We start from the raw sequence: 24465 nt of genomic DNA, 5'->3' as shown, positions 1-24465 counted from the left end.
AACATATTACGTCTGAGTTTACAAGAAATATACATAAGACGCCATCCCACTTTTTGGATTATGCTTAAATTGACCAAATGTATCTCGATTTTTCCTCATTAACACTTCATGAATGATTTTTTTTTCCTTTTCATGAGACAAAGGAGTTCATTTTGAAAATCTTAACCGGAAGTCCGTTTGTTTTCCATGCTAGCTGACAAGATGCTACACAGTGCAGCGCCCTCCAGATAGTATGTCTTTACAGGAACATGTCTGTGTAAGGACAGACTTTTCACAAAGGCTCTTTCAGAAAGCAGGCCAGTTTGTATCGTCGGTCAAATATACAGCTGTCCTCCTTCATGAGCTAAGCTGCGTCACCTGTAACAGATGCCCTCTGCTCCATCGTACCGCCAAATGTAAGCACAAGTCAGTTTATAATAATTGGATCATTCTTGGCTGTGAATCAGATAGTGACTGAACTTAGTGATGGCCACTGACGCTTTGCGTGTGTCAGTGTGTGTTCTCTCCTCTCTAGTTACAGTATGAAGACCAAATGTCCTCACAGCATAGAAAGATTAAAAGTTAATAGGTGTCCTGTTAGAAGTGTTGTAAAAGCTCTCTCTGTGTTTGTGTGTGTGTGTGTGTGTGTGTGTGTGTGTGTGTGTGTGTGCAGATGATGCCTGCCTCTGGGGACATAATGGAGAGTGGCAAACCGAGCCGTGTGTGTCGGCCTCAGCGCATCAGTGAATCATCTAAGGTCAGTGCCTCAGTGTCAGCGCAAGGACTGAGCACAGAGCTGATCCACAGTCACATCCACACAGATCCACATAGTCACATCCACGCACAGTGAGATCCACACAGAAGTAAGTGTTTAGAAGTGCTTTGCCAGCTGTTTTGTCATACGTGCAGACAAGTGTCAGTTTCCTCTGTCTACCGAGGAACCTCATCCATGAAGCTGACACCTGTCCTCTCCATTGCTCATATTACTATAGACTTATTAACTGCACCAGACTGTTAGCAAACAGGCCTCACTGGACTGTCCACATAGTGATGTGTTTCAGCTGTTAGAACAAAGCCTTTGCTGGGTATAATCTGCAGTAAGCAGAACCTACACTGAATATTTTAAACATGCATTCTTTCCATCAGCTATCATATTTATCTTCCCCGGCCCTGCATATCTTCCTTTCTTGGTGCTATCAATAAGTAGATGAGAGCATGAAACAGTCAACAGGAGTGTGGATTGCATCACCCACGTGCTTGTTTAAAGTTTAAAGCCCTTTGTGGAAGCTGAATGTAATCCTATAAATTGCCTGTTGCCCTCATCAGAACCACATTGCGGCGTTGTGTTTGCAGGTGTTCCGCTGGGTGGATCAAGCTTTGGAGATGTTGCAGGGTCTCAATGAGCAGCGGCACCGCAGCCAGTTCTGTGACGTGGTGCTGGTGGCTGACGACCAGCGGGTCCCTGCTCACCGAGCCCTGCTGGCCATCTCCAGCCCATACTTCCACTCTATGTTCACCTCGGGCATGAGGGAAGAGCGCCAGGACGAGGTACTTAGGATGCTGAACAGAGCCTTTTTTTTTTCTACAGTATATCATTTGAACATCCTTTGTCTTGGTCCCTCTTACTTAGTGTGTGTTTCCTCCATTATGTCTCATTTTATTTTCTTTGTGTCAATTAACATGTGGTAATGTCAATAAGATAACACTCTCACTCTGTAAATGTGCAGATGGATGGTGCACATGTGCATTATCATATGTCTGACCCCTGATTCACCTCTGTTGTCCTCGTCCTGTCTGCAGGTGGAGCTGGTCGGGATGTCCTACATTGGTCTGAAGGCTGTAGTGGACTTCTTGTACAGCGGGGAGCTGCCATTAGATGGAGGAAACATTGACTATGTGCTGGAAGCCGCCCACCTTCTGCAGGTAGGACACATGTCTCTGTTCAACACGTGACAATAAAGAACTAGCTTTTGAATCTTTTTTGCTCAGCTGTAAGCCAAAACATAAAGGTGAAAATGCATCACTGCCCCTATTTTCAACCAAACTGAATCAGTTAACTTGTAACCAAGTACACTTACCAACGTGCTTTAATTAAGAACAGTGTTGACGTACTTGTATTTTACTCGAATATTTCCATTTTCTGCCGCTATGTTTCAGCAGATTTTGGAGGCAAATAATGTGTGTTTCACACAGCTACAGTTTATTTGATAACTTTGGTTACTAGTTACTTTGTAGATCATATTCTGATCCAAAGTAGTAGTAATTTAAATGGATTTATCGAATCAAACTATAAGATCAAAACAAATAACGCAGGATATCTGATCTGATCATCTGTTTAATTCATAATATGCATGTAAAGATATGTAGAATTTATTTTTACTTTCACTTTTAATACTCAACTACATTAAATATACGATAGTTTACGACTCTTATTCATTTTCTTTATTCTTGATGTTGCTATAAATGGAAAGGCTGGCGAGCGAAGCATTTGTCATTCTTTTCAGATGTGGAGCCCTATTCTTAAAGATTTTGCATTAAACACTATGCGTATTTAAGGCCGGTTTATAACAGTGTGTAGGTGTGTTTTAAACTAGTGAAACATTATATTTTTGAACTACTGTATGTTATATTGTGTTACATCAATTTGCTGTTTATGTACCACTGATCAGTGCCTCATAGGTTGCATAAAAAAACATTAATATGAATTTTAAGAAAGCGCTGTTTAGAGCTGTTTACAGTGTCATATAGCTGCACTGCTGTTGTTCAGATGTGGCGAGTGGTGGATTTCTGCTGCCAGTACCTAGAGCGGGAGGTGACTGAGGACAACTACCTGTACCTGCAGGAGCTGGCTCTGCTCTACAGTCTGGACAGACTCAACACATTCATCGACCGCTTTATCCTTGCACGCTTCGCTACGCTCTCTTTCACCCCTGATTTCCTTCGTGACATTCCTGTACACAAACTCACCTTCTACCTCTCCAGCGGCCAGGTAAATACTCTACGTTGTTCATGTGTGAAAACTGAAAGTTTTTTCTGACCCTTGGTAAAAAAAAAACAACACAACAACGGATTCAGATCATGATCATCACTATGATCATTCTCTGAGCTCCTCTCTTCATCATTAGGTTCAACAGGACAATGAGCAGGCACTTCTTCAGGCCGCCCTGCAGTGGCTCAGCCAGAGTCCCGAGCGGTCGATCCACGCCAGCCAACTTCTGTCCCACATCCGCTTTCCTCTGATGCCAGTGGGGGACTTAGTGGACCGGGTGCTACCAGCAGTGCGGGCCCTGTTGCCGGAGGAAGCTGGCTGCGAGGCTGTGGTGGAGGAAGCACTGGTGTACCATGCCAGGCCCAGCGCCCAGCCACTCCTACAAACAGGACACACTACGCTGAGGGAAGGAGTGGAACGACTGCTGCTGATTGGAGGGGAGGTACAGATGTAAATCTGTTAATTGTTAAATTAAGTTTAACAGTTATGTTACAGTTAGAAGTGTCACAGAAAAAAACGCATAGCAGCTTTCTCCTAAAGAGCTGAGCTATCTGGGGGACTTGTTTTACAGCAAGTGAAAAAAACATAATATGGCTCCATACAGCTTGTCACTGTATTTCTTGGAAGCCCTGAGATCCCAAATTGATATGAGAAGACGTTATTCACACCCTCAACACGCACCCACATCAGATGGGGTGTGTGCTAACGCTTTTAGTGAAAACAAAATGGGTTCCTCTTAATTCTATAAGAAAAAGGAGTTTCTTTCATAGCAATTTCTAAATGATACAGCCATAGTGAAAAATGTTCTATAAATGTAAATTGTTGAGTTGCTGGTAGAGCTTTGGAGTTCAGTTCTACTTGATTAGCCAAAATAAAGACTTGAGACTTGATTTGATGCAAAATATATTTAAGTGTTGACCTTGTAATTGACAACTTGTAACCATAAAAACTATTTAAGACAAATGCTGACAAGCTTTAAACAGCCATACAAGCCATTTTCATGAAGACTTGCAACTCGACATGAGACTTATTATGCCAAGTCCTGAGACGGTTGCTTGACTTGTCCTTAAAGATTTTACACCAGACTAGATTATGACATGAAAAGAACTTATTTCAAATGAGTCTTGCCATTCAAGCCTTGCAGCCTGACTCGGTCTTGCCCGAGAAGAACTGACTTTAGACTTGCTGTCATAAGAAGCATTGCTCGACTTGGACTTTTGATTGACTTGTGGCTTTCAGTTCAAAGACTTGTGGAATGACTTGAACTTGTCCTGAAACACTCGAGATTTGATATGATAAGAATCCTGACTTGACTTGAACCTCCCTAAATGACCTTGAGACTCTGCATTGGCAGCTGATCCTGAAATTTGACAAGTTACAACTAACTGCTTAAAAGTTTTGTGTTTTTAGTAACCCTTGAAACTCAGCAGAACAGACATCTCATTTGATTCCTCTAACCTCCTCTCTTTACCTTGCGAGGTGTCAGAACGTGGAGAGGAGCTCAGTGCCAATGTTTGCCGGCTGGACAGTGAAACAGGAAGCTGGGAGGTGGAAACAGAACTGCCAGCTAAGCGGAGCCACCACTCCCTGGCAGTGCTGGGGGGCTTTATCTTTGCTGCAGGAGGCAGCTCTTCCAGGGACAATGGTGGAGACGCTGCCTGTAACCTGCTGTACAGATACGACCCTCGCCACAATGAGTGGACCAAGGTACTGTACCACAGGGTCAATTCTGTTCTCCTTATCTATTATTATCCAGCTTACAAATACATGTCTACAGAATATAGTGAAAAACATTCTGTGTAAGAGGTAATATGGGAAGGTGTCAGTAAATTCGCTGCCCTCAAGCTGCCATTATTTCTACTGTCTTGAAGCAGTAGCCCAGACACAATGTCAGTGTGATGTTTTTGAAGGGTGCACCAATGAACCAGCGGCGAGTGGATTTTTACTTGGGGGCAGTTGGAGAGTGCCTGATCGCTGTGGGTGGGAGGAACGACGGCGGAGCTTTGTCCTCTGTGGAGGTTTATTTTCCTGCTGAGGACTGCTGGTCCTACGTGGCAGGACTGCCCAGGTATGAAGGAACGAGTATCACTGGGGAAATGTATCAGATGGATGGTTTTCCATTATAGTGTGCTGCAGACATGAGGATGTGTTCTCATAAATGGTGGCTACAAATCTTGTCAAGATGATCAATTATTGGCCGGATGTTGGAAAATATACATTATTGGCTATCAGGAGACAAAGTAATTATAGCAGATCAATCTAGCCGATAATATGGAGCCATATTGCTTTTTTTGACCCAACAAGTGGAGCATATACACACAGTAGGTGGTTGTGTGCACCTTTAAAGTTGTTTTACGAGCAGCCAGTAAAAACAGAGAAGAACAACAACAAACAAGCTGTTGTCGCACTCATAACCCACCTGTGTAGAGCTACACAATGGAGACATGAGCCACACATGTCCTCACTGGTCTAGTCGGTTTTTTTTAAGTCTGATCACAACTATGGAATGTCAATTGAACAAATGTTGTGCTCACTATATCTTAGCTTTTCTTCAACTTAGGTATGCATATACTACAGGGTAAAAATTGGTAGCTTCTGTTATCGATTATTTTATCAGTACGGGTCACGATAGTCAGGTGATTATCAGTTACAGTATCGGCTGAAAAAAATCCAGATCATGCATCCCTAATTATAATATTCTATCCTGCAAAAACTGTTCTGGCCATTATTCAATGCTGCACCTCAGGGCCAGCATCGTGACTGCTGGGTCGAGGCGTTTCACCACAAGGTGGTAACTCCAGTTGATTATTTTTCATCATGGTGAATATTTCATAAGAAACCAATTTTTATTCAAAAGTCTTTGCTTTTTAATTCTGTCTTATTTCAGGTTTACTTATGGCCATGCTGGCACAGTCCACTGTGGCATAGTCTACATCTCAGGTGGTCATGACTATCAGATTGGCCCATACCGCAGAGATGTCCTGAGTTATGATCCATCACGGGGCAGTGATGGATGGATGGAGCGCCAACCCATGTCTCTGGCCCGGGGCTGGCACTGCATGGCCTCCCTCACCAACCTTATCTACGCAATTGGCGGCAGCAATGACCACGAAGACACCACAGAGCGCTTTGACATCCTGCAGGTGGAGTCCTACGACCCAAACAGTGGCCAGTGGACCCGGGTGGCACCACTGCTGCTGCCTAACAGTGAGGCAGGGCTTGCAGTCTGGGCAGGGAGGATCTATGTTCTTGGAGGATACAGCTGGGAAAGTATGGCGTTCTCCAGAGCCACACAGTTTTATAACCCTGACAAGGGGACATGGTCCAGAGGGCCAGACCTGCCTAAACGCATCGCAGGGGCCTCAGCATGTGTGTGCACTGTGAGGCCCTCACCATCATCACCATCTCCTGAGGAAAAGAAGATGAGACCAAGGAGTGAAAGGAATGTCTAACCCAATGTAACAACAGTGCTGAAGGACTTGCTCTTTGTGCATAAACAAAAGGGATGCTCACTGAGACAGACAGTGCTTAAGTCATCCTCCTCTGATTCAAAATCTTTAATAAAAGAGAAATATTTTCTTGCAAGCCAAGAGGCACTCCACACTCCAGAATCACATATCACCTTTTTGTTTCCTCAGTACATTAGATTCAAAAGTATACTTTTGCATTCAGACATCACTCTGTGTTTTGGACTATGAGGAACTTTTAAGTGTTTATGAAACAGTCCCGTCAGTCTGTCACTTACTTCCAACACCAGTGCAAACATTGCTAGCCCATGCTAGCAAAGATCTTTATGACAGCAGGCACTGATGTCATAGTGCTTGTGTCAAAGGGGGGCGCTGAAAGTTCCTCATAGTCACTTTAAAGTGTGAATGAGGGCTGGTTGAGGCTCAAAGGCTGAACAGAGGGTTAATATTTAGCGTTAACCTGCAAGACATGATTAATGGTTAGAGTGATACTGTAGTCAGCACTGTGGACAAATCTACACATTTACAAAGGAAAGACAACAAGAAGGTCAAAATAAAATTGGTAGTGCAGGTAGATTCTTTTGTAAAATTCTGATTGTTTGAAATCATTACATAAGTAAAAGAAAAACCTGCCACAGTGTCTTGATCCTAAAATGTAGGCTACGCATCATGTGACAACAAATTTCAAGCCAAGAGCCAATTATTATACAATCCACACGTCATAGTGGGCAGAACCACAAATATTGCAAAGTTTAACATTTTCAAGAGTCCTCTTGTGTCCTCACACCAGCTGCAGATGTAGTCCACTGCTAACTAACTTGCTCTTCACTGCAATACAGAAGCAGTGCTTCATCTCCATGTCCTCTACATCCTGGCTCCACAACAAAGGGTCCACGACCCCCTAAGAGGTCATCAGTATTTCATGGGGCCCACCAAATTATTGTTTGATAATACTTTGAGTTCTCCTTTCCCAAAAATGTTGATATGTCCAACGCATTGTATCAAAGATTAATTAATTGAAATAATTTAATAAGACAACATTGATGGTAGTTGCCCATACTTGGAATGAACAAGCTAATTGGCTGAAACCTGTCTGAATTCAACCATCAATTGTTTGAGAAATGACTGATTTTCAACAGGTAAATCTGCTGCCATTAGTTTATACCACATATGTGCCATTCAAGAATGGATAACTGGCAAGAATGGATATGGCTATAATGGAGTTAACGCAAGGCTGTAACAAATTGTTGTTACAGAGGTTTGACCAGTGCAAAAACAACATAAATTTGTTTGGTAAAGAGTGCATTTAAGTCAGATTTTATTCATGGAGCATATGTTACAACAACTGTAGCTGATTAACCTACAGTATGCCTGAGCATTAGCACTGGACAAACTGATTCGTGCTGTTCCTCTGTCAGTCACGGGGTCATTCCTGTCCTTCAGAATCTTCACTACTGCTCCAAGGTCAGTCTGGCTTTCACTACTAAAAGCATTAGCAGTGATATAGTCCCAACAAGGATATTGTAACTAATACCTCTAAAGAGTATAAAACTGCAATGAATTAGATACACAATTATTCATGTGTCATTTTCTAAGTATATGGACATATATAAACTAAATCTGCAGACTGAAGGCTTGACTGTACCCATATGTCTCCCACCAAAGCACATCGCATGCTTTTATAAGATCTATTTTGAGAAGCCTACCATGATGCACATTAACAGAAAGTGTATGTAATTAAATTATAATGTGTTCAGTATTGTATATTTTAATAAAATGTTTCCAGATTATTTGGATTTGGATTTTGATTGATTATTTATTTTAAACTGTTTTTTGTGAAATTGTCAAATTAAAAAGAATAATCCCCGCGACCCTGCAGAGGATTAAGCGGCGTACATATAATGTACAGATAATGGATGGATGGATAAAAAGAATAATAATTGTGTGAAAACAAAGTATTTTATACTTTAGAGAAGATCATCACAGTTTTAAGTATAGAATAAGTAAAGAATTTATCAGTGCCCTGATATTTGTCACATTCATTATGTTCATATTTGAAGACTGAAACGTCTTCAAAATCTTCAGTTAAACACGTCACTGATGACTGGCAGTGTGTGATGCTGTGTGTAGGCAGTGTGTCAGTGGGCTGGTTGTAGTAGATCCAGAATGCCGTCATCTCTCTCCACTCCCCTGGTAGCCTTAAACAAAGGGGTAGTATGGATGAGACTTGACTCTGAAAAACAGAAAAATGATGCCAGACTATGAGGATAGCTTCGCCTTGCAGCCACAAAAAATTTGTGAAAACTTACTCTTCCGACATGCAGGATCTCCACCCTCGGTCCAGTCCTGTCAGAGCTCTCATGTCTTCCTCAGTCAGACTGAAATCAAAGATCTGCACATAACACCACAAACAATGAAACGGATTTTGACAACTGGATTTTACAGGCAGCTATACAGATGATTATAGTTTCTCATCCCGAAAACCTGTAGAGTGCATCATTTTCATTGGTCACACAGGTGCGCTTGAAATGTAGCAGTTTATTTGTTTTAAACAATTGAGGTTATTGCAATTTCTTGTTGCATGGAATTTAAATGAAAAAAAACAAACATGTATCTGTGACCTAAGTAATGCCTGTTAATAATTTGCATAATGTGTTAAAAAATTTGATTAAAATGTAATAAAATATAAAGGATCTATAAAGAGTAATGTATACTATACGCAATACCCTTTCTAGTGTTGTTTAGTATTACAGTATTTTGAGGCATTTGAGAAAGAGAAGAGAAGACAAGTAAAAAACATTAATGCAACAAATTCACTGATTTTACCTTCGTGTTTTCAAGGATGTGATGAGGTTTGTCACTCTTAGGGATGACTGCAATACCCTGCTGCACATGGTACCTCAGCAGTACCTAGGAGAACACCAGCATCACTGACAAAGGAATACACACACACACACACACACACACACACACACACACTTACAGTTCACTGGATCACACTGACCTGTGCAGGGCTGCGTCTGTGCTTCTTGGCTATATCGGCTACAACTGGATCATCCAGGAGCTTGTGTGGATCGGTCTCTCCTCTGAGCCTGAAGACAGGGAAGATAACAAGACTGGTAAAGGATTTTTGATTTTTTAAATTCAAGACTCAGATGGGTAGTCATAATACATTTCCTCAAAAGTCATTGCTCCATATTTCTCAGCACTGATACAGCAGTTCATTTTAGTCTGTTCTTCTGAGACATCAGAGAACCTACCTACCATCTACACTCAATTGTGCTCATATTTTTCTGTATGAAATATGGATTTCATCAGACTACTTCTTACTAAACTCAAGCTCAGAGGTAGGAGATCAGATAAGGCTAAACAATAAGGCTAGGGGTTGTGAGCTCTGATGTCCTCTTAACCTCACAATGTCAGACTACATCAGCATTATCCTCCACAACATCCAAAGTTCTAAAAGTGGTAGAGCCAAGGATCCTCATCTGCTTATCTTTTGATCAGTTAGGAGTTTAGGGTGAGTTTGTGAGGATAGCAAAAACTTAAAACAGCATTGTAAGAAGAGAAGAGAAGAGAAGAGAAGAGAAGAGAAGAGAAGAGAAGAGAAGAGGATTTGTGATCTGAGGTGTGTAAAGTAGACAAAGTTGGACAGAAGAGTTTGCACTGGGAATAATCTACAGCAAGTATTACTTTAAATGTTGGCGTTATGCACACCACTGAACTATGGAAGATTGAAAATTTGCAGAAGCCACTGCAATATGTACTTATTTTTATGTATGATTATACCATGTCATAAGTAAATTCACAATATGTAATATCTGCCGCTGTAGTGGTCTCTCCTTAAAAACAAAACTAAATACATTTGCCGAGTGTTATGAAACAGAGTGCACACATGCAGAGCCAGACTTTCTAGAAAATAAACACCTTAGTCACACAGGATTCTGCTCTGACCTGGAGTGTTTTCCGACAAGAGGAGAGCTCAGAGATTACATTTTGTTTTCAAGATTCAAAAATGGCTTTCTCTTCACTCCTTAATTAAGATGATTGCTGACTGCAGCCATGATCTGTTCCAGTAACCTCCATTGTTGAGTGTATAGTAGCATTTCCACCATAGCGTGGTTTTGTACAGTAATGCAGACTTCTGACTGGAGCTGGAGTGGAAATGTATTGCACTTCACTTTGTGAGCATAACATTACAGTAGGTAGAGGGGAGAAGAAGAGGGAGAACTAGACTACGGTCAGGGCCGTTTTTGTCTTTTTGGGGGCCCTATGCAAGATGTTGTTTGGGGGCCCCTATCTTGTCAATCTACAATGGACAGATTCCTAACCAACAATCTATTACATTTTTAGAGGAAAACAGGCTAGAGTCGTGAAAACCTCTCAAATTAAAATCAAACATCTTAAGTTGACCCACCCTAGCAAAATGAAAATACAAGGTAAACAATGGGGATCCTCTATATGTCAATACGTGAAACTGATGCAGTGTTCCTCAAAAATGTTTATCTTAAATTGTAAAACATTTTCAAACTTAAATATCCTGGTCCAGTGGTGCTGAAGGCGGCCATGCTGCTTGCTGGTCCGCAGCTTCAAAATATTTCAGAATTGCATTTTCCCTCCATTCCCTTTGCTTTCCCGGGTACTCCACAGGATCAAGCTAGGCCATTACAGGGTCCTAATAATGGCCCCCCGTGGCCAAGGAGGCACTGGTTTTGAATGCCCTTTCCTATTGGCCATTTGTTCATCCAAAAGAGTGGGTAAGCTACATGCTCTGTCCATTATTGAGGACTGTTTGTGATGGACGGCTGATGACACAGGGATGTCTCTGTGGCCAAATCCCTTATTTTAGCCTAAGGTGGTAAACCCTCAGACAGTACACGAGGTGATTGAGATCAATGCATTTCAATCCAGTCCTTTTCTTCCTGTCCTGATCTCACACAGGGGGATGCTGGCCTGTTCACTTTCTGTCCTGTGAGGGCAGTGAAGGCTTATAGTGCTCACTGAGGTGCTCACACACCAAGCTGTTTGTCTGTTTCAGTGGAAAGAAATTGGGGCTCCCAGTGTCTAAACCGTGTTTATTTCACTAATTTGTCGACAGAAGCCCTGTTCACACTGCGCCAATTCTCCGCCTCCTCCTCTGTGTGAAAGTCTCAGAGGCTGCGAGGGGTGAAATTTTGCTGATACACCTCTGTAGGTAGTATCAGAGGTGCACCATTGGTGAGCCGAACCAGTGTGAATGGATAACCCAGTGGCATGTAGCAAGGGCATGTCAGTCTGACACTCTGAAAACTACACAGGACCTTCACTGAACTAAATTCAGAGAAATGTCTCACAGAGCAACATTACATGACAAACAAAAGTAATGCAGTAACTTCAACTGTTTTTGGCAACTTATATGAAGAAAAAATTATCGCAGTTATACGTCGATTATAAGTGTCTGTCCTCTCACTTGTCCTCCCGACTCTTCCTCACATTTCTGCCAGAAAAACAGCTTCTGCCCCCGGCAAAAAACTTTAACTCACCAAGTGTTTGTGTTGAAAAAAAATCACTGCAACGGTCAGCCCTCCTGACTGAGACTTCAGTGAACTTCCCCCCAGAAAACAGCCTCCCTCCCCACGAGTGCAAAACATAACTTTGGTGGGTCAGGATCTCAGTCACAACACATTATAACAGCATCCATATGATTATAAACCATCAGCAGGTACATGTTTAGGTTAACAGGAGGACACCTGGGGAAACACCTTGAAAAAACACACAGACATCCTCATACCATGTACCGTCACACCTCTTTACGAGCTGCAGCGCCAGCTTGCTTTGTGAATTACACAGCGGTTTGTCTTTACGCTGCAGTTGCCTGGCTCTGTGTGAACAAAAATCAGTGGAGATTGGCGAACCTTCGCTGCAGCGATAATGCGGCGCCTCTGTGTGAAAATGAGTAGCTCACTTCCACCAGTCATGTAGCCATCTCCTTGGGCTTGTTTTAAAAGGGGTTTCTCTTTCAGAAATCTGTTCAGCAGTTTCATGGAATGCTCTTTGTACCTTTTCCAAGTTCTACAGAGTTAAGGTAGCATCCCCTGCACCATTGGGTTCTGCTGTCTTGCTTGCGGCTGCTGGGTGATGATGGGATGGAGTGGAGCCCTCTCTTTCTTGCAACATCATCCAAGATAAAGACCCTGGTGGCCATCTGAGTGAGGTCAAAAATGATCATTAGTTGTGACTATTACTATGGCTATATGAGACCAAACAGCGACTGTCACCATCTCTTGTCACTCAGAACAGGCCAAGGTGTTCCTGGCAAGAGGAGGAGGCACGCTTACTTGGATGCTTGATAGGTGGTGAACCAAGCCATCGTAGCCTTCTTTGAAGCTAAGAAGGCTTGGCCTCACTCAAGGTAAAGACCGTGGTGACGGTCATCGTTCAGTCTCATAGATCCATAGTTATAGGCATAACTTACGATTTTTCTGAGTTTGACCAATGGATAAAACATTTAGGATGGTGCCAGTACAAAACTCTACAAAACATAGAAAAGGTCCAGCCATTTTTGACATTTTAATGCTGAAAACACACATATATATCTGTAAATGCTGTAGCGGCATAGACCTGACAATACTTAATTCAAAGAATTGTCTTTGTCTGGCACTATAAAAGGCAAACTCCATGTAAAAAGATAAGACTTTCAGTAGCTGTGTCTCCAGATGATCAGTGGGAAATGAAGCTACCTCCAGAGAGAGGAGGAATGATTTGTTCCTCTGTACAGCCCTATGCATTTTAAAATCCTCCTTACTGTATACATCCTGATCAAAATGTCATCCACCGTGATCAATAAATGCAAAATCTCCCCTTGTCTAAACCCAAGCGTGAAGTTTGAAATTTGAACTTAATCAAATCATGTGAATGAGATATAACAATACAAATTATCGTGTTATAACGTGAAATTTATCACATTAATATGATATTTTTTTATGTTGAAATGTGATAGTGTATTTGTTTTTCCTGTCTGCACAGCAACACTCTTAGGTAGTAAAGTACCAGTGAGAATACCTGGAGTTTTGATTACCTGTTCAGTGCAGGGTAGGTCACCCTGAGCTATGATAGTTTAAAACTGGGTCTCTAGGCAGACTTTGGTATGAAGACTAAATAATTCTGGTGAACTGAGTTCAGTTCACAGTCCATTGACTGTGGATCCCAAAATAATTTAATTTTGACACAAATACTATATAGATGATAAGAAAATGCAGTATGTATGACATGTATTTTACTCACAATTATTTAGGCATTTCATATCTTCCACACTGTGTGACCAAGATTTATCCTGATTGTAAATAAATTATATATAAATAGCTTTATTCATAGAACAGCTCAAGAGATGACAGGGTAAGAGAGAGGGGGAGTGACTCGCAGTAAAGGGCCCCAGGCCAGGACTAGACCTGGGCCGCTGCAGCAAAGAAAAGCCTCAGTACCCAGCATGCCCACTTTACCAACTGAGCTAAACAGCACCCCTTTGTAAATAAATAATATCAGAGGAAAACTGCACTTTTTCTCTGAACCCTCTTTGCCGATATAAAGATGACAAAGGACAGATAACATTATATACCATAACAATTTCTTAGTTATTATGCTTTTCCCCCAGTGCTAACTGTGAAGTATAAAGAAACCCAGTGGATTTAAATGAATGTGCTCTCTATTGATCATTAAATTACCTCTGAGCATGATCACATCTAAATTTATGATATCAACAGAAGCACCCAGGCTCTTGATTCATTTGGAATTGGTCAGTAGAGTGTGAGTCATGCTGTGTGTCTTACAACTCTGGCGGTCTCTCGGGTGAGCCAAAGGGGCTGTAGGCAGTCAGGGTGATGTTCTCGGATTTACAGAACTCTTTCATATCTTTCTGTACCAGGTAGGGGTGTAGCTCCACCTATGATTAATGTAACACCAAATAAAAAGTCAGTACATATAAATGCTGATGGCGGCAGCTTGGATTTAAAGCTAACTGCTGAACAAGACCAGATATAGGTCTCACAATGTTGTCCCTAAATAACAGTGTGAACAAGGAATAATTTGTTCCACATTACATTACCTTAGGTGCACCACAGTATAAAATGTAATGTGAGTGTATCTCATTTTTATATTATATGATAACGTCATGCAACTGTAGCCAAGTCAAAATTTCTTATTGTGGTTTGTTTATTTATTTTCCCTAAAATCTTTCTCTTGTGTTGTGAACTTCCCCAAAATGATTTTTTCCTCCTGTAAAAAAAAAAAAAAAAAAGGAAGGAGAAAAGAAAGAAAGAAAGGTTCCTACGGTGATTTTCTATTGTATCCCCTTTGTTCCCCTGGGGTGCTGTTTTGGCGTCGCACCACCTGGTGTCATAGAGCTGTGTGTGCTCGGAGCTGAGCGGTGGAGAGTTGCAGTGTGGCTCTGTGTGTGTGACGCCTGTGTTCTCTTTTCTTCATTCTGAAGATTAAACTCCCATAGAGGCTCAACTCCAGTGTGTGTCTCACTTCCTAACTACACAACACAACGCAGAAAATCAGCTGCTACACAACCACATCATGTGATGATGCTATTTTGTGTAGCAGCATATGATGTCAGGTAAATAGCAACCCCAACCCAGACAATTTAAGAGTTAAGTATTTGTGACATAATATCACATTACATTATCTATCGATGACAAGCTGAGGAGATGATTTTGCCAATAATCTTCTAAACTTATTCATTACATGACATAAGATGACAATCATATAATGTCAAGTGATGTCTTACTGATGTTTTCAAATGTCATGGATCAGCATAATCCCCAGACTAAATTTTGTCCATCCATCCATCCATTGTCAACCACTTATCCAAAATCAGGTCGCAGGGGCAGCAGCTTCAGTAGCAAGCCCCAAACTTCCCTTTCCCCAGCCACATCGGCTAACTCTGCCTGGGGAATTCCCAGGAGCTCCCAGGCCAGAGAAGAGATATAATCCCTCCACCTGGTCCTGGATCTACCAAATCTGCACTGTTCCTCTTCAGTCCGAGGTTTGACAATCGGCCGGACCCTCCTTTCCAGCACCTTGGAGTAGACTTTCCTAGGCAGGCTGAGTAGTGTGATACTTCTATAAGTGGCACACATCCTTTGGTCCCCCTTCTTAAAGAGAGAGACCACCACACCCGTTTGCCACTCCTTCAGCACCGACCCCAACCCCCCCACAATGTGGCGTGTCAACCAAGACAGCCCTCAACACCCAGAGCCCTCAGCATTTCTGGTGGTATCTCATCAATCTCTGGGGCTTTGCCACTGTGGAGTTGTTTGACTACCACAGTCACTTCACCCAGGGAAATCGGCGATGATACCCCATCATCCTCCAGCTCTGTCTCCATTACAAAGGGTGGCTAAGTGGGATTCAGGAGGTCACCAAAGTACTCCTTCCACCGCCCTATTAGCCGCCTCCTCAGCAGAAATCAACACGATCCCATCCTTGCTGTACACATTTTGGATGGTTCCCTGTTTCCCCCTCCTGAGGTGGAGGATAGTTTTCCAAAAGCGCTTTGGCACCGCCCAAAAGTCCTTCTCCATGGCCTCGCCAAACTCCTCCCACACCCACTGCTTTGCCTCTGCCACAGCTGCAGCTCAGGAGTCCCCCAGAACAACATGTCCCTAAAGGACATCTTCTTCAGTCAGATGGCTTCCCTGACCACCGGTGTCCACCAAGGTGTTCGAGGGTTGCCGCCCCTTGAGGCACCTAAGACCCTATGGCCACAGGACACAGCTGCAGCTTCAACAACAGAAGCTTTGAACATTGTCCATTCAGGTTCGATATCCCCAGCCTCCACAGGGATGCAAGAAAAGCTCCTTCGGAGGTGGGAGTTGAAGGCTTCTCGGACAGGGGCCTCCGCCAGACGTTCTCAGATTACCTGCACTGCTCGTTTGGGCTTACCAGGTCGGTCCAGGGATTCCCGTCACCAAAACCAACTCACCACCAGGTGGTGATCAGTTGACAACTCTGCCCCTCTCTTCATCCGAGTGTCCAAAACACACAGCCAAAGATCAGATGATACGATCACAAAATCGATCATTGACCTTCGACCAAGGGTGCTCTGGTACCACGTACACTTATGAGCATCCTTCTGTTCGAACATGGTGCTTATTATAGACAGACCGTGACTAGCACAGAAGTCTAATAATAGAACACCACTTGGGTTCAGATCAGGGAGGCCATTCATCCCAATCACGCCCCTCCAGGTATCTCCATCATTACTGACGTGCACGTTGAAGTCCCCCAGTAAGACCGCGGAGTCCCTCACTGGGGCCCCTTGCAGGGCCCCAGCCAGGGCCTCTAAGAAGGCTGCATACTCCGAACTGCCGTTTGGTGCATATGCACTGACAACAGTCAGAGTTTTCCCCCCAGCCCTTAGGCGTCGGGAGGCGACCCTCTCGTCCACCGGGGCAAACTCCAACATGGCGGCGCTCAGCCGGGGACTTGTGAGTACACCCGCCCCGGCGCCTCACACCTTTGGCAACTCTGGAGAAGAATAGTGTCCATCCAAGACTTTGGATCCAGATCCAACACTGTGCGTGGAGGTAGGCCCCACCAGATCCAACCAGTAACGCTCAACCTCCCGCACCAGCTCCGGCTCCTTCCCCCCAAGAGAGGTGACATTCCACGTCCCCAGAGTCAGTCTCTGCAACCAAGGTCTGGGTCCCCGAGGCCCGTCACCACCACTGCCACCCATGTTGCAGCACGTAACTAAATTTTGTACAATGTATATTTCTATAAACCACAGAGATATTCAAACTTTACAATTCGTTATGTTGTATTTTTGCATTTTCATGTTTTTTTATGTTCAGTTTTATGTTTTATGTTATGACAACACTGTGCTTATGCTCTGGTTAGGGTTAAGCACAAACACACCTTGGTTAGGATTAGGAAAAGATCAGGTATTGATTTCCAGTACCTCCCACCACAAAAACAGAGATATCTCTGCACATAATAAAACACCATATCACACAGTGGTCTCTTGGTAGCCATTTTTTTCAGTTGTAATGCCACCAACGTCCCCTCCCCCTACCAACATAAAAGTCAGTTCACGTGCATTTAATGTGAACATGATATGACACAAACACATTTGAATGTTAGGGTTTTTTTTAAAACATTTATAGAAATGTAACCCTAATCCGGAACTCAAAATGTAGCACCTGATTGACAGCGGGTGGCACCCTGCACAGAGCAAGAAGCCTCTTCAGCTGCAGGATGTTGAAGTTGGACACACCAATGCTCTTCACCTTCCCTGAGGCTTGCAGGGCTTCCATCCCCTACAAGCACAACAACAGACAGTGTAAAGGTCTCTATACAGTATATTTGCCATTGTATGATATATATGTATGTATATGCATGTATGAATTGAATATGTGTGTCAACAATTATGTCTTGAATTATTTTTTAATGATATGCTTAAATGTTCTTAATACTCTTGGAAGATGAGATAAAATGAAGCCAATTACAAATGTCTACAGTTTTCTCTCAAATACTTATGTGGTTTAATCTGTGGTCTCCTCTCCATGCCAGGTGGATGAGGTATGTTTTATCAAAAACAAGACAATTATCAAATTAACTCTGAGGGAGACACTGCAAATTTAAGGAAACCATTTATATTTTGTTTGTATTATGTTTTTACTAGTTGGCATGAAAAACTGAAGATATTCTATTAGCTGTTATATGAATATTTCTATGTGTACATCTGTACTGCCAGTGCACTCTGAAACACAGAGTGCATGTGTTCTTACCCTCCAAACATCTATGTAGTCTATGTCAGAGGTCAGCATATTTCCATCCTTCATTGGAAAAAGCTCATCACCCATTTTCTGGATGGAAATATAAAGGACACACGAACAGTCAAATTCTTGCAAGTAAAGACAGCATGTGTGGCTAAACAGTTCCTCCCAACACATATCCAAGCCCAACCCAAAAACAACTTTATGAATTATATTTTCACAAATGATTGGACTGACAAAAAGACAAAGGTCAAAACTGTTTGCCATTGTGCTCTCTGAGGTCCTGGCCCTGCTGCTCACTGTGACCAAGTCTGGTACTCTTTTCCTCTTCCTGTACTACTCACAGTAGAAGTGGAAGAGTAGAAAAAGAGCAGTCAGTTCCAGAATTTAACCTATGTGAAGTGCTTCGAGCACACCACCAGCTGAGCTGAAAGCATGTTCACTGGATGCACTTGTTGCTGGAATGTACAGCACCGCTCAAGCTAGCATGGAGAGGGGTGGGTATGAGAAACAGGACATTCTCCTGGCACTCATCAATATTTAAGTGACTCTGCAGATTACACTGCTTTCTCACTATTGTCACTTGGTGGGTCCTATGGGTTATGGGTTGATCCATGCATCACTAATTGATAGCAAAATCTTAATTCTACCACATTATTTTGGATATTTTGCTTAACCTTGAGGCCAACAGGGAAATGCACAAGATAAAGATCCAGATAGTCCAGCTGGAGATCATTCAGGGACTTATTCAGGCACACCGGGATGTCCTCTGGGGCATGATGGGTATCCCACAGCTTTAAGAAAAAAAGTATAGAACATGAATGTTAACACAATAGTCATATATAACATATAAGGCAGCATATTGAGCACAAAAAAGACTTTAAACATCTTAGCATTTGTTAACACTCATTATCATTACATAATACTGGACTCTCTCTTAATGACTACAAAACATTTTTGATGAAATCATAAAACATCAAAGACGCACCCATTTTCTATGTGTAAGGTTTAGCCAGATATACAAACGGACTAAATGTATCAGTATGGCACAGTGAGATGTAATTCCCCCTCCTCATGTTGCACCCTGGCCCAGCTGTAACACCTGTTCGCCTCAGCACCCACCTTACTGACAATGAACATGTCTTGACGCCTGATGACACCCTGCTGCATCATGGATCGCAGAGCCTTGCCAATATCGGTTTCATTTTTGTAGCAGTACGCTGTGTCTATGTGGCGGTACCCAGCAGCAATGGCAGCCTCTACTGCACCCTGGACTGAGGTGCGGGGAAGATGAGAGGACTGCAACAAGTAAAACATTTTTAAACTGGGTCTTTATTTTTCTTCATCTCTCCAACATAACCAACATATATTGTTCACATAACCTAATGCATTATGGATAGTTTAGAAGAGGCTGATTCTTGGTGTGCTCCATTTGCTTTTGGAAGCTGGAATTACTAAGTTCCAAGTCAACAATTTTAACTTGAACCTGAAGTCAGACTTCTGAATCAGAAAGTCAGGCACAGCTCACCTGACTTCAAAATCCAAGATGGCTGCTTGGCGCAGTAACAGCTTTGAAAATGTAGGACATGTAGTTTATAAGCACTTCTGTCTTATTTGTTTTTTATCAAATCAGTCTTGCACACAGTACTGTCCAACATTCATATGTGGGCAAAACACCTGTATGCATTGTTTTCAATTAGTGTTTTTAGCATCGGCTAACAATGGCTTATCTGACTAGAGCTGTTGTGTGTTTTTCCAACCTGTTGCACTGAAATGTGGTCAGTTTTGTTCTTCTCAGGGTTGACTTCCATGATTAGTGAAACACACCATGTATATCTTTTAAAAACATTCTGGTCCTAATGGTAACAATATCAGTACAGTGGTTATTCCCATTTTCACTTTCTTTCTGGAAGTTAGAAGAATGACACCACTCTCATGTTTGTCTGTTAAATATATAGCTACAGCCAGCAGCTTGTTAGCTTAACAAAAAGACTGTATAAAGAGGGATTCAGTTAGCCTTGCTCTGTCCAAAGGTAAAAAAATTGCTGGAGACTTGTCACCACCTGAGGTTGCAATAAACCTGCTCCCACTCAAGATTAGGCCACTGGACTACACTCAAACAAAAGGTCTGAGATAGAAGTCTATTTAGCATATTTTCAAACATAGTGCTATTCTTTTTCAGAACTAACGCCATAATTATAATATAAGCTTAACAATTTGAGTGAAAAAATGTATCTCTAAAAATATCCATTAATTATGACAACAATATTGTACATTAAAGAGTATCTCAGTATTTGGTATGTTGCCCTTTTGCTTTAATGACAGCATGCACTACAACTGTCATAGCTGTCAAAACATGTCAAGCTTTGTGGAACACTGTCAAATCATGCTAGGATAACATGACGTTTTGCAGAAACTTGTGGAGTAACCCCGAGTGTTACCTGGAGGGGTGTGATTGGGAGGAACGGCCTCCCCGATCTGAACCAGAGTGGTGTTTTGTTACTGGACTTCTGTGCCAGTCACAGTTTGTCCATAACGAACACCATGTTCAAGCATAAGGGTGTCCATATGTGCACGTGGCACCAGGACACCCTAGGCCGGAGGTCAGTGATCGACTTTGTGGTCGTGTCATCTGACCTCCGGCCGCATGTCTTGGAAGCTGGACAGACCTGGCAGACCCAAACGTCCGAATGGACCGTAAGGTCTCCGGTGCCTGTCGTGGCAGCAATCCCCGAACCCGGTGGTGGACTCCGGAAGTAAGGGATGCTGTCAAGCTGAAGAAGGAGTCCTATCGAGCCTGGTTGGCCCAGGGGATTCCTGAAGCAGCTGATGGGTACCGGCAAGCCAAGCAAGCGGCAGCACGGGCAGTCGCAGAAGCAAAAACTCGGGTCTGGGAAAAGTTTGGGGAGGCCATGGAGGAGGACTATCGGTCGACCTCGAGGAAATTCTGGCAAACCATCCGGCGCCGCAGGAGGGTGAAGCAGTCCTCCACCAACACTGTTTACTGGATCTCCTCAATCCCACTGACATGTCTTCCATAGAGGAGGCAGAGGCTGGGGACCCAGAGGTTGACTCATTCATCACCCAAGCCGAAGTCACTGAGGTAGTCGGGAAGCTCCTCAGTGGCAAAGCACCGGGGGTGGATGAGATCCGCCCTGAGTACCTCAAGCCTATGGATGTTTTGGGGCTGTCTTGGTTGACAAGTCTTTGCAACATTGCATGGCAGTCAGGGACAGTGCCTCTGGACTGGCAGACCGGGTTGGTAGTCCCCCTATTTAAAAAGGGGGAACGGTCGGTGTGTTCCAACTATTGGGGGATCACACTCCTCAGCCTCCCTGGGAAAGTCTATTCCAGGGTACTGGAGAGGAGAATTCGGCCGATAGTCGAACCTCGGATCCAGGAGGAACAATGCGGTTTTCGTCCGGGCCACGGAACACTGGACCAGCTCCATACCCTCCGCAGGGTGCTCGAGGGTTCATGGGAGTTTGCCCAACCAGTCCACATGTGTTTTGTGGGCTTGGAGAAAGCATTCAACCATGTTCCTCGTGGCATTCTGTGGGAGGTGTTCCGGGAGTACGAGGTCGGGTTAAGGGCTGTACGGTCCCAGTACAACCGGAGCAGGAGCTTTGTTCGCATTGCCAGCAGTAAGTCAGACCTGTTCCCGGTGCATGTTGGACTCCGGCAGGGCTGCGCTTTGTCACCGGTTGTGTTCATTATTTTTATGGACAGAATTTGTAGGCGCAGCCACAGGCCGGAGGGGATCTGGTTCGGGAGCCACAGGATTTCATCTCTGCTTTTCACGGATGATGTGGTTTTGTTGGCTCCTTCAAGCCAGGACCTCCAGTGTGAAGAGTGTGAAGCGGCTGGGATGAGAATCAGCACCTCAAAGTCTGAGGCCATGGTTCTCGACCGGAAAAAGGTGGCTTGTCCCCTCCGGGTTGGGGGAGAGCTCCTGCCTGAGGTGGAGGAGTTTAAGTATCTTGGGGTCTTGTTCACGAGTGAGGGAAGGATGGAGAGTGAGACTGACGCGCGGATCGGTGCAGCGGCCGCAGTAATGCGGTCGTTGTATTGGTCTGTCGTGGTGAAGAGAGAGCTGAGTCGAAAGGCAAAGCTCTTGATTTACCGTTCAATCTACGTTCCTACCCTCACCTATGGTCATGAACTTTGGGTCATGACCAAAAGAATAAGATCCCGGATACAAGCGGCTGAAATGAGTTTCCTCCGCAGGGTGGCGGGGCGCTCCCTTAGAGATAGGGTGAGGAGCTCTGTCACCCGGGAGGAGCTTGGAGTAGAGCCGCTGCTCCTTCACATCGTGGGGAGAGGAGCCAGTTGAGGTGGCTCGGGCATCTTGTGTTCCTGGCATGCCCCACCGGGAAGAGACCCCGAGGAAGACCCAGGACACGCTGGAGTGACTATGTCCCCCAGCTGGCCTGGGAATGCCTTGGGATCCTCCCGGAAGAGCTGGAGGAAGTGTCCAGGGAGAGGGAAGTCTGGGTGTCCCTGCTCAGGCAGCTGCCCCTGCGACCCGGTCGGATAAGCGGATGAGAATGGATGGATGGATGGATGGATGGATGGATGGATGGATTGTGGAGCCCATGCCAGCTCAGAGACATGCTCAAAGATTCAACTGTCAAACAATTAAGCTAAGTATTTTTAATGGAAAAAAGGAATTACATTTGAAACAAATGCACAATAGAAGTACATTGACAGCTCAAAATTGAAAGCAGAGACATAAGTTTTATATTTTCTCATCTGTCTCCCAGCAAGAAGGCGAGAACTATTCTCATAAGATTTTTTTGTAAGTTTAAGGTAGAAATTGAATGATATGAGCTGTACTACCCCTACAGTGAAAATATTGCTACAGCACAAAAGCAATCAAGTGAAATGAACAGTAAATAGAGTAAGATAGGGAGTGCATGCACATCATCTAGACACAGAAACAACCAGACATTCTGTTAAAATAATAAGTCATAATGACATGTGGTTTTGAGTTTTTGGTAGTTTGGGTTTATGGCCTTTAATAATCCATTGTAAACAAACAAGCTAAGTTTTACTAAGCTTTAGAAGTATTTACAGGTGTGTTCCTCAGACAGAGCAAGGCTGGCATTTTCCCAGTATTCATGCAAAACTAACTAAGTGCTTGAGGAGCCTCTCGCTCCATTGTTAATGCACAGACATTAGATTGGTTTTAATCTTTCCATGTAGCCACTGATGAGAAAACAATAAGCTCAGTTCATGAAATGTCAAACTGTTCCTTTAAAAAAAGAGGCAGTATGTTGCCATCGCACAACAAATCTCAGGACAAAACAATCTGCAAACCAGAAGCCTCTCTAAGCAGTATTCAGTAAACACTCTTTTACATAAAAAAGCATTTATTTAAAGGGCATAATTAAGAACGTTACTCACGTGAAACAGTGAGCAGTTAAACTTAACATTCTTAACAGACAAAAGCAGATACAAGAATGAGAGCTGAGACTACCTTCCATGTCCCCAGACCCAAAACTGGCATACGTGTGCCATCATTCAGCTCTATGGTCCTGGCCACCTGTGTGTCCTCCATGGAGTCCATTTAACCACTACACAAGAAAAACAAAATGAGAACCTCTGCACACACTAATATACTATCACAGCTTTCCTCTTCCTCTTTTCCCCTCAAACTGCAACTGCTGACTCAACGTCCTTGTTCTTTGCTGAGTTCACTTTACTGTTTGAAGCGTTTCTTTCCTTCTCGCTCCCTCTCCTTTTTCTTCCCCTCAGTTTTTTTCACTTCTCACTCCTCTTCCTGCCTTATCGGTCCAATAGTTAATTATTGGACAACACACAAAGTACTTCACTTGAAGTATTTATGTGTATGCTCAGTGAGTGAGGTGGAGCATGTTGCAAAGGTCACTCGTCTCATAGGGGTAGTAGTGCACACACATAAACACACACCTACAGGCAGGGTCACTTTGCAAGAAAAATCTACTGTAATATTTCCAGTTCAACATTAGGTGGAGTTATTGTTTCATTGTGCTGTGCAGCTACAGTATAAAGGCTTTAGATTTGTGGGGAAAAGAATTTCATTTATCATATTAAATGATGAGAGTCTCCCAGTCTATCAAGGCCTTAAAAGTTGTTGAAAATTGGCATAAATAGACTTTGGCCATTGAACGTGCTGAAATGCATATGCTTTGTGAAAGAATAAAGTGTACTTTTTTTTTATATTTTCCCGGAGTTGGTCCCTGGGTTCTGTACAGTGGCTGGCCATTGTTCCATCAACATGGGTTAGAGG

The 24465-nt window shown here is 43.3% G+C and overlaps 2 protein-coding genes across 4 annotated transcripts; one reads left to right on the top strand and one right to left on the bottom strand.

Moving 5' to 3' along the window:
- klhl36 (kelch-like family member 36) lies at positions 1-8225 on the top strand. Of its 2 annotated transcripts, none has more exons than XM_037106611.1 (9): positions 1-405; positions 653-736; positions 1333-1527; positions 1780-1902; positions 2747-2968; positions 3105-3410; positions 4448-4675; positions 4879-5036; positions 5856-8225. In XM_037106611.1, exons 2-9 carry the CDS (start codon positions 653-655, stop codon positions 6418-6420), a joined length of 1881 nt encoding a protein of 626 aa, XP_036962506.1. In that variant the 5' UTR covers positions 1-405; the 3' UTR covers positions 6421-8225. The 2 variants fall into 2 exon arrangements, with proteins under 2 accessions (XP_036962506.1, XP_036962505.1); XM_037106610.1 differs by having other exon boundaries at positions 6-395.
- zgc:56622 (uncharacterized protein LOC326033 homolog) lies at positions 6511-24000 on the bottom strand. 2 transcript variants are annotated; one of them, XM_037106613.1, is made up of 10 exons: positions 23674-23993; positions 19317-19493; positions 18872-18988; positions 18207-18284; positions 17619-17735; positions 14241-14353; positions 9440-9527; positions 9262-9345; positions 8745-8827; positions 6511-8668 (listed from the first exon to the last, which is right to left on the bottom strand). In XM_037106613.1, the coding sequence occupies exons 1-10, from the start codon at positions 23761-23763 to the stop codon at positions 8635-8637; spliced, it is 981 nt and encodes a 326-aa protein (XP_036962508.1). In that variant the 5' UTR covers positions 23764-23993; the 3' UTR covers positions 6511-8634. The 2 variants fall into 2 exon arrangements, 1 of the variants encoding a protein (XP_036962508.1); XR_005076408.1 differs by lacking the exons at positions 6511-8668; positions 8745-8827 and adding an exon at positions 12475-12619 and having other exon boundaries at positions 9297-9345; positions 23674-24000.
- Between the last annotated feature and the right edge of the window lie 465 nt (positions 24001-24465).

This window comes from Acanthopagrus latus, chromosome 8 (genome assembly GCF_904848185.1).
Source record: "Acanthopagrus latus isolate v.2019 chromosome 8, fAcaLat1.1, whole genome shotgun sequence".
In the NCBI taxonomy this organism is placed as follows: Eukaryota; Metazoa; Chordata; class Actinopteri; order Spariformes; family Sparidae; genus Acanthopagrus; species Acanthopagrus latus.
The sequence above is the reverse complement of the archived record's forward strand: the minus strand, read 5'-3'. Positions and strand labels throughout refer to the sequence as shown.

Bases quoted from the DNA above. Each gene is read 5' to 3' on its own strand.
- klhl36 (XM_037106611.1), top strand. From the start codon at position 653: ATGATGCCTGCCTCTGGGGACATAATGGAGAGTGGCAAACCGAGCCGT. The intron at 1,528-1,779 runs GTACTTAGGATG...TCCTGTCTGCAG, and splicing joins GGGAAGAGCGCCAGGACGAG to GTGGAGCTGGTCGGGATGTC. The intron at 3,411-4,447 runs GTACAGATGTAA...TTACCTTGCGAG, and splicing joins TGCTGCTGATTGGAGGGGAG to GTGTCAGAACGTGGAGAGGA.
- zgc:56622 (XM_037106613.1), bottom strand. From the start codon at position 23,763: ATGGACTCCATGGAGGACACACAGGTGGCCAGGACCATAGAGCTGAAT. The intron at 14,354-17,618 runs GTGCTACATTTT...CATTAATCATAG, and splicing joins TGCCACCCGCTGTCAATCAG to GTGGAGCTACACCCCTACCT. The intron at 9,528-14,240 runs GTAAGACACACA...CCCTGTCTTCAG, and splicing joins CCCGAGAGACCGCCAGAGTT to GCTCAGAGGAGAGACCGATC.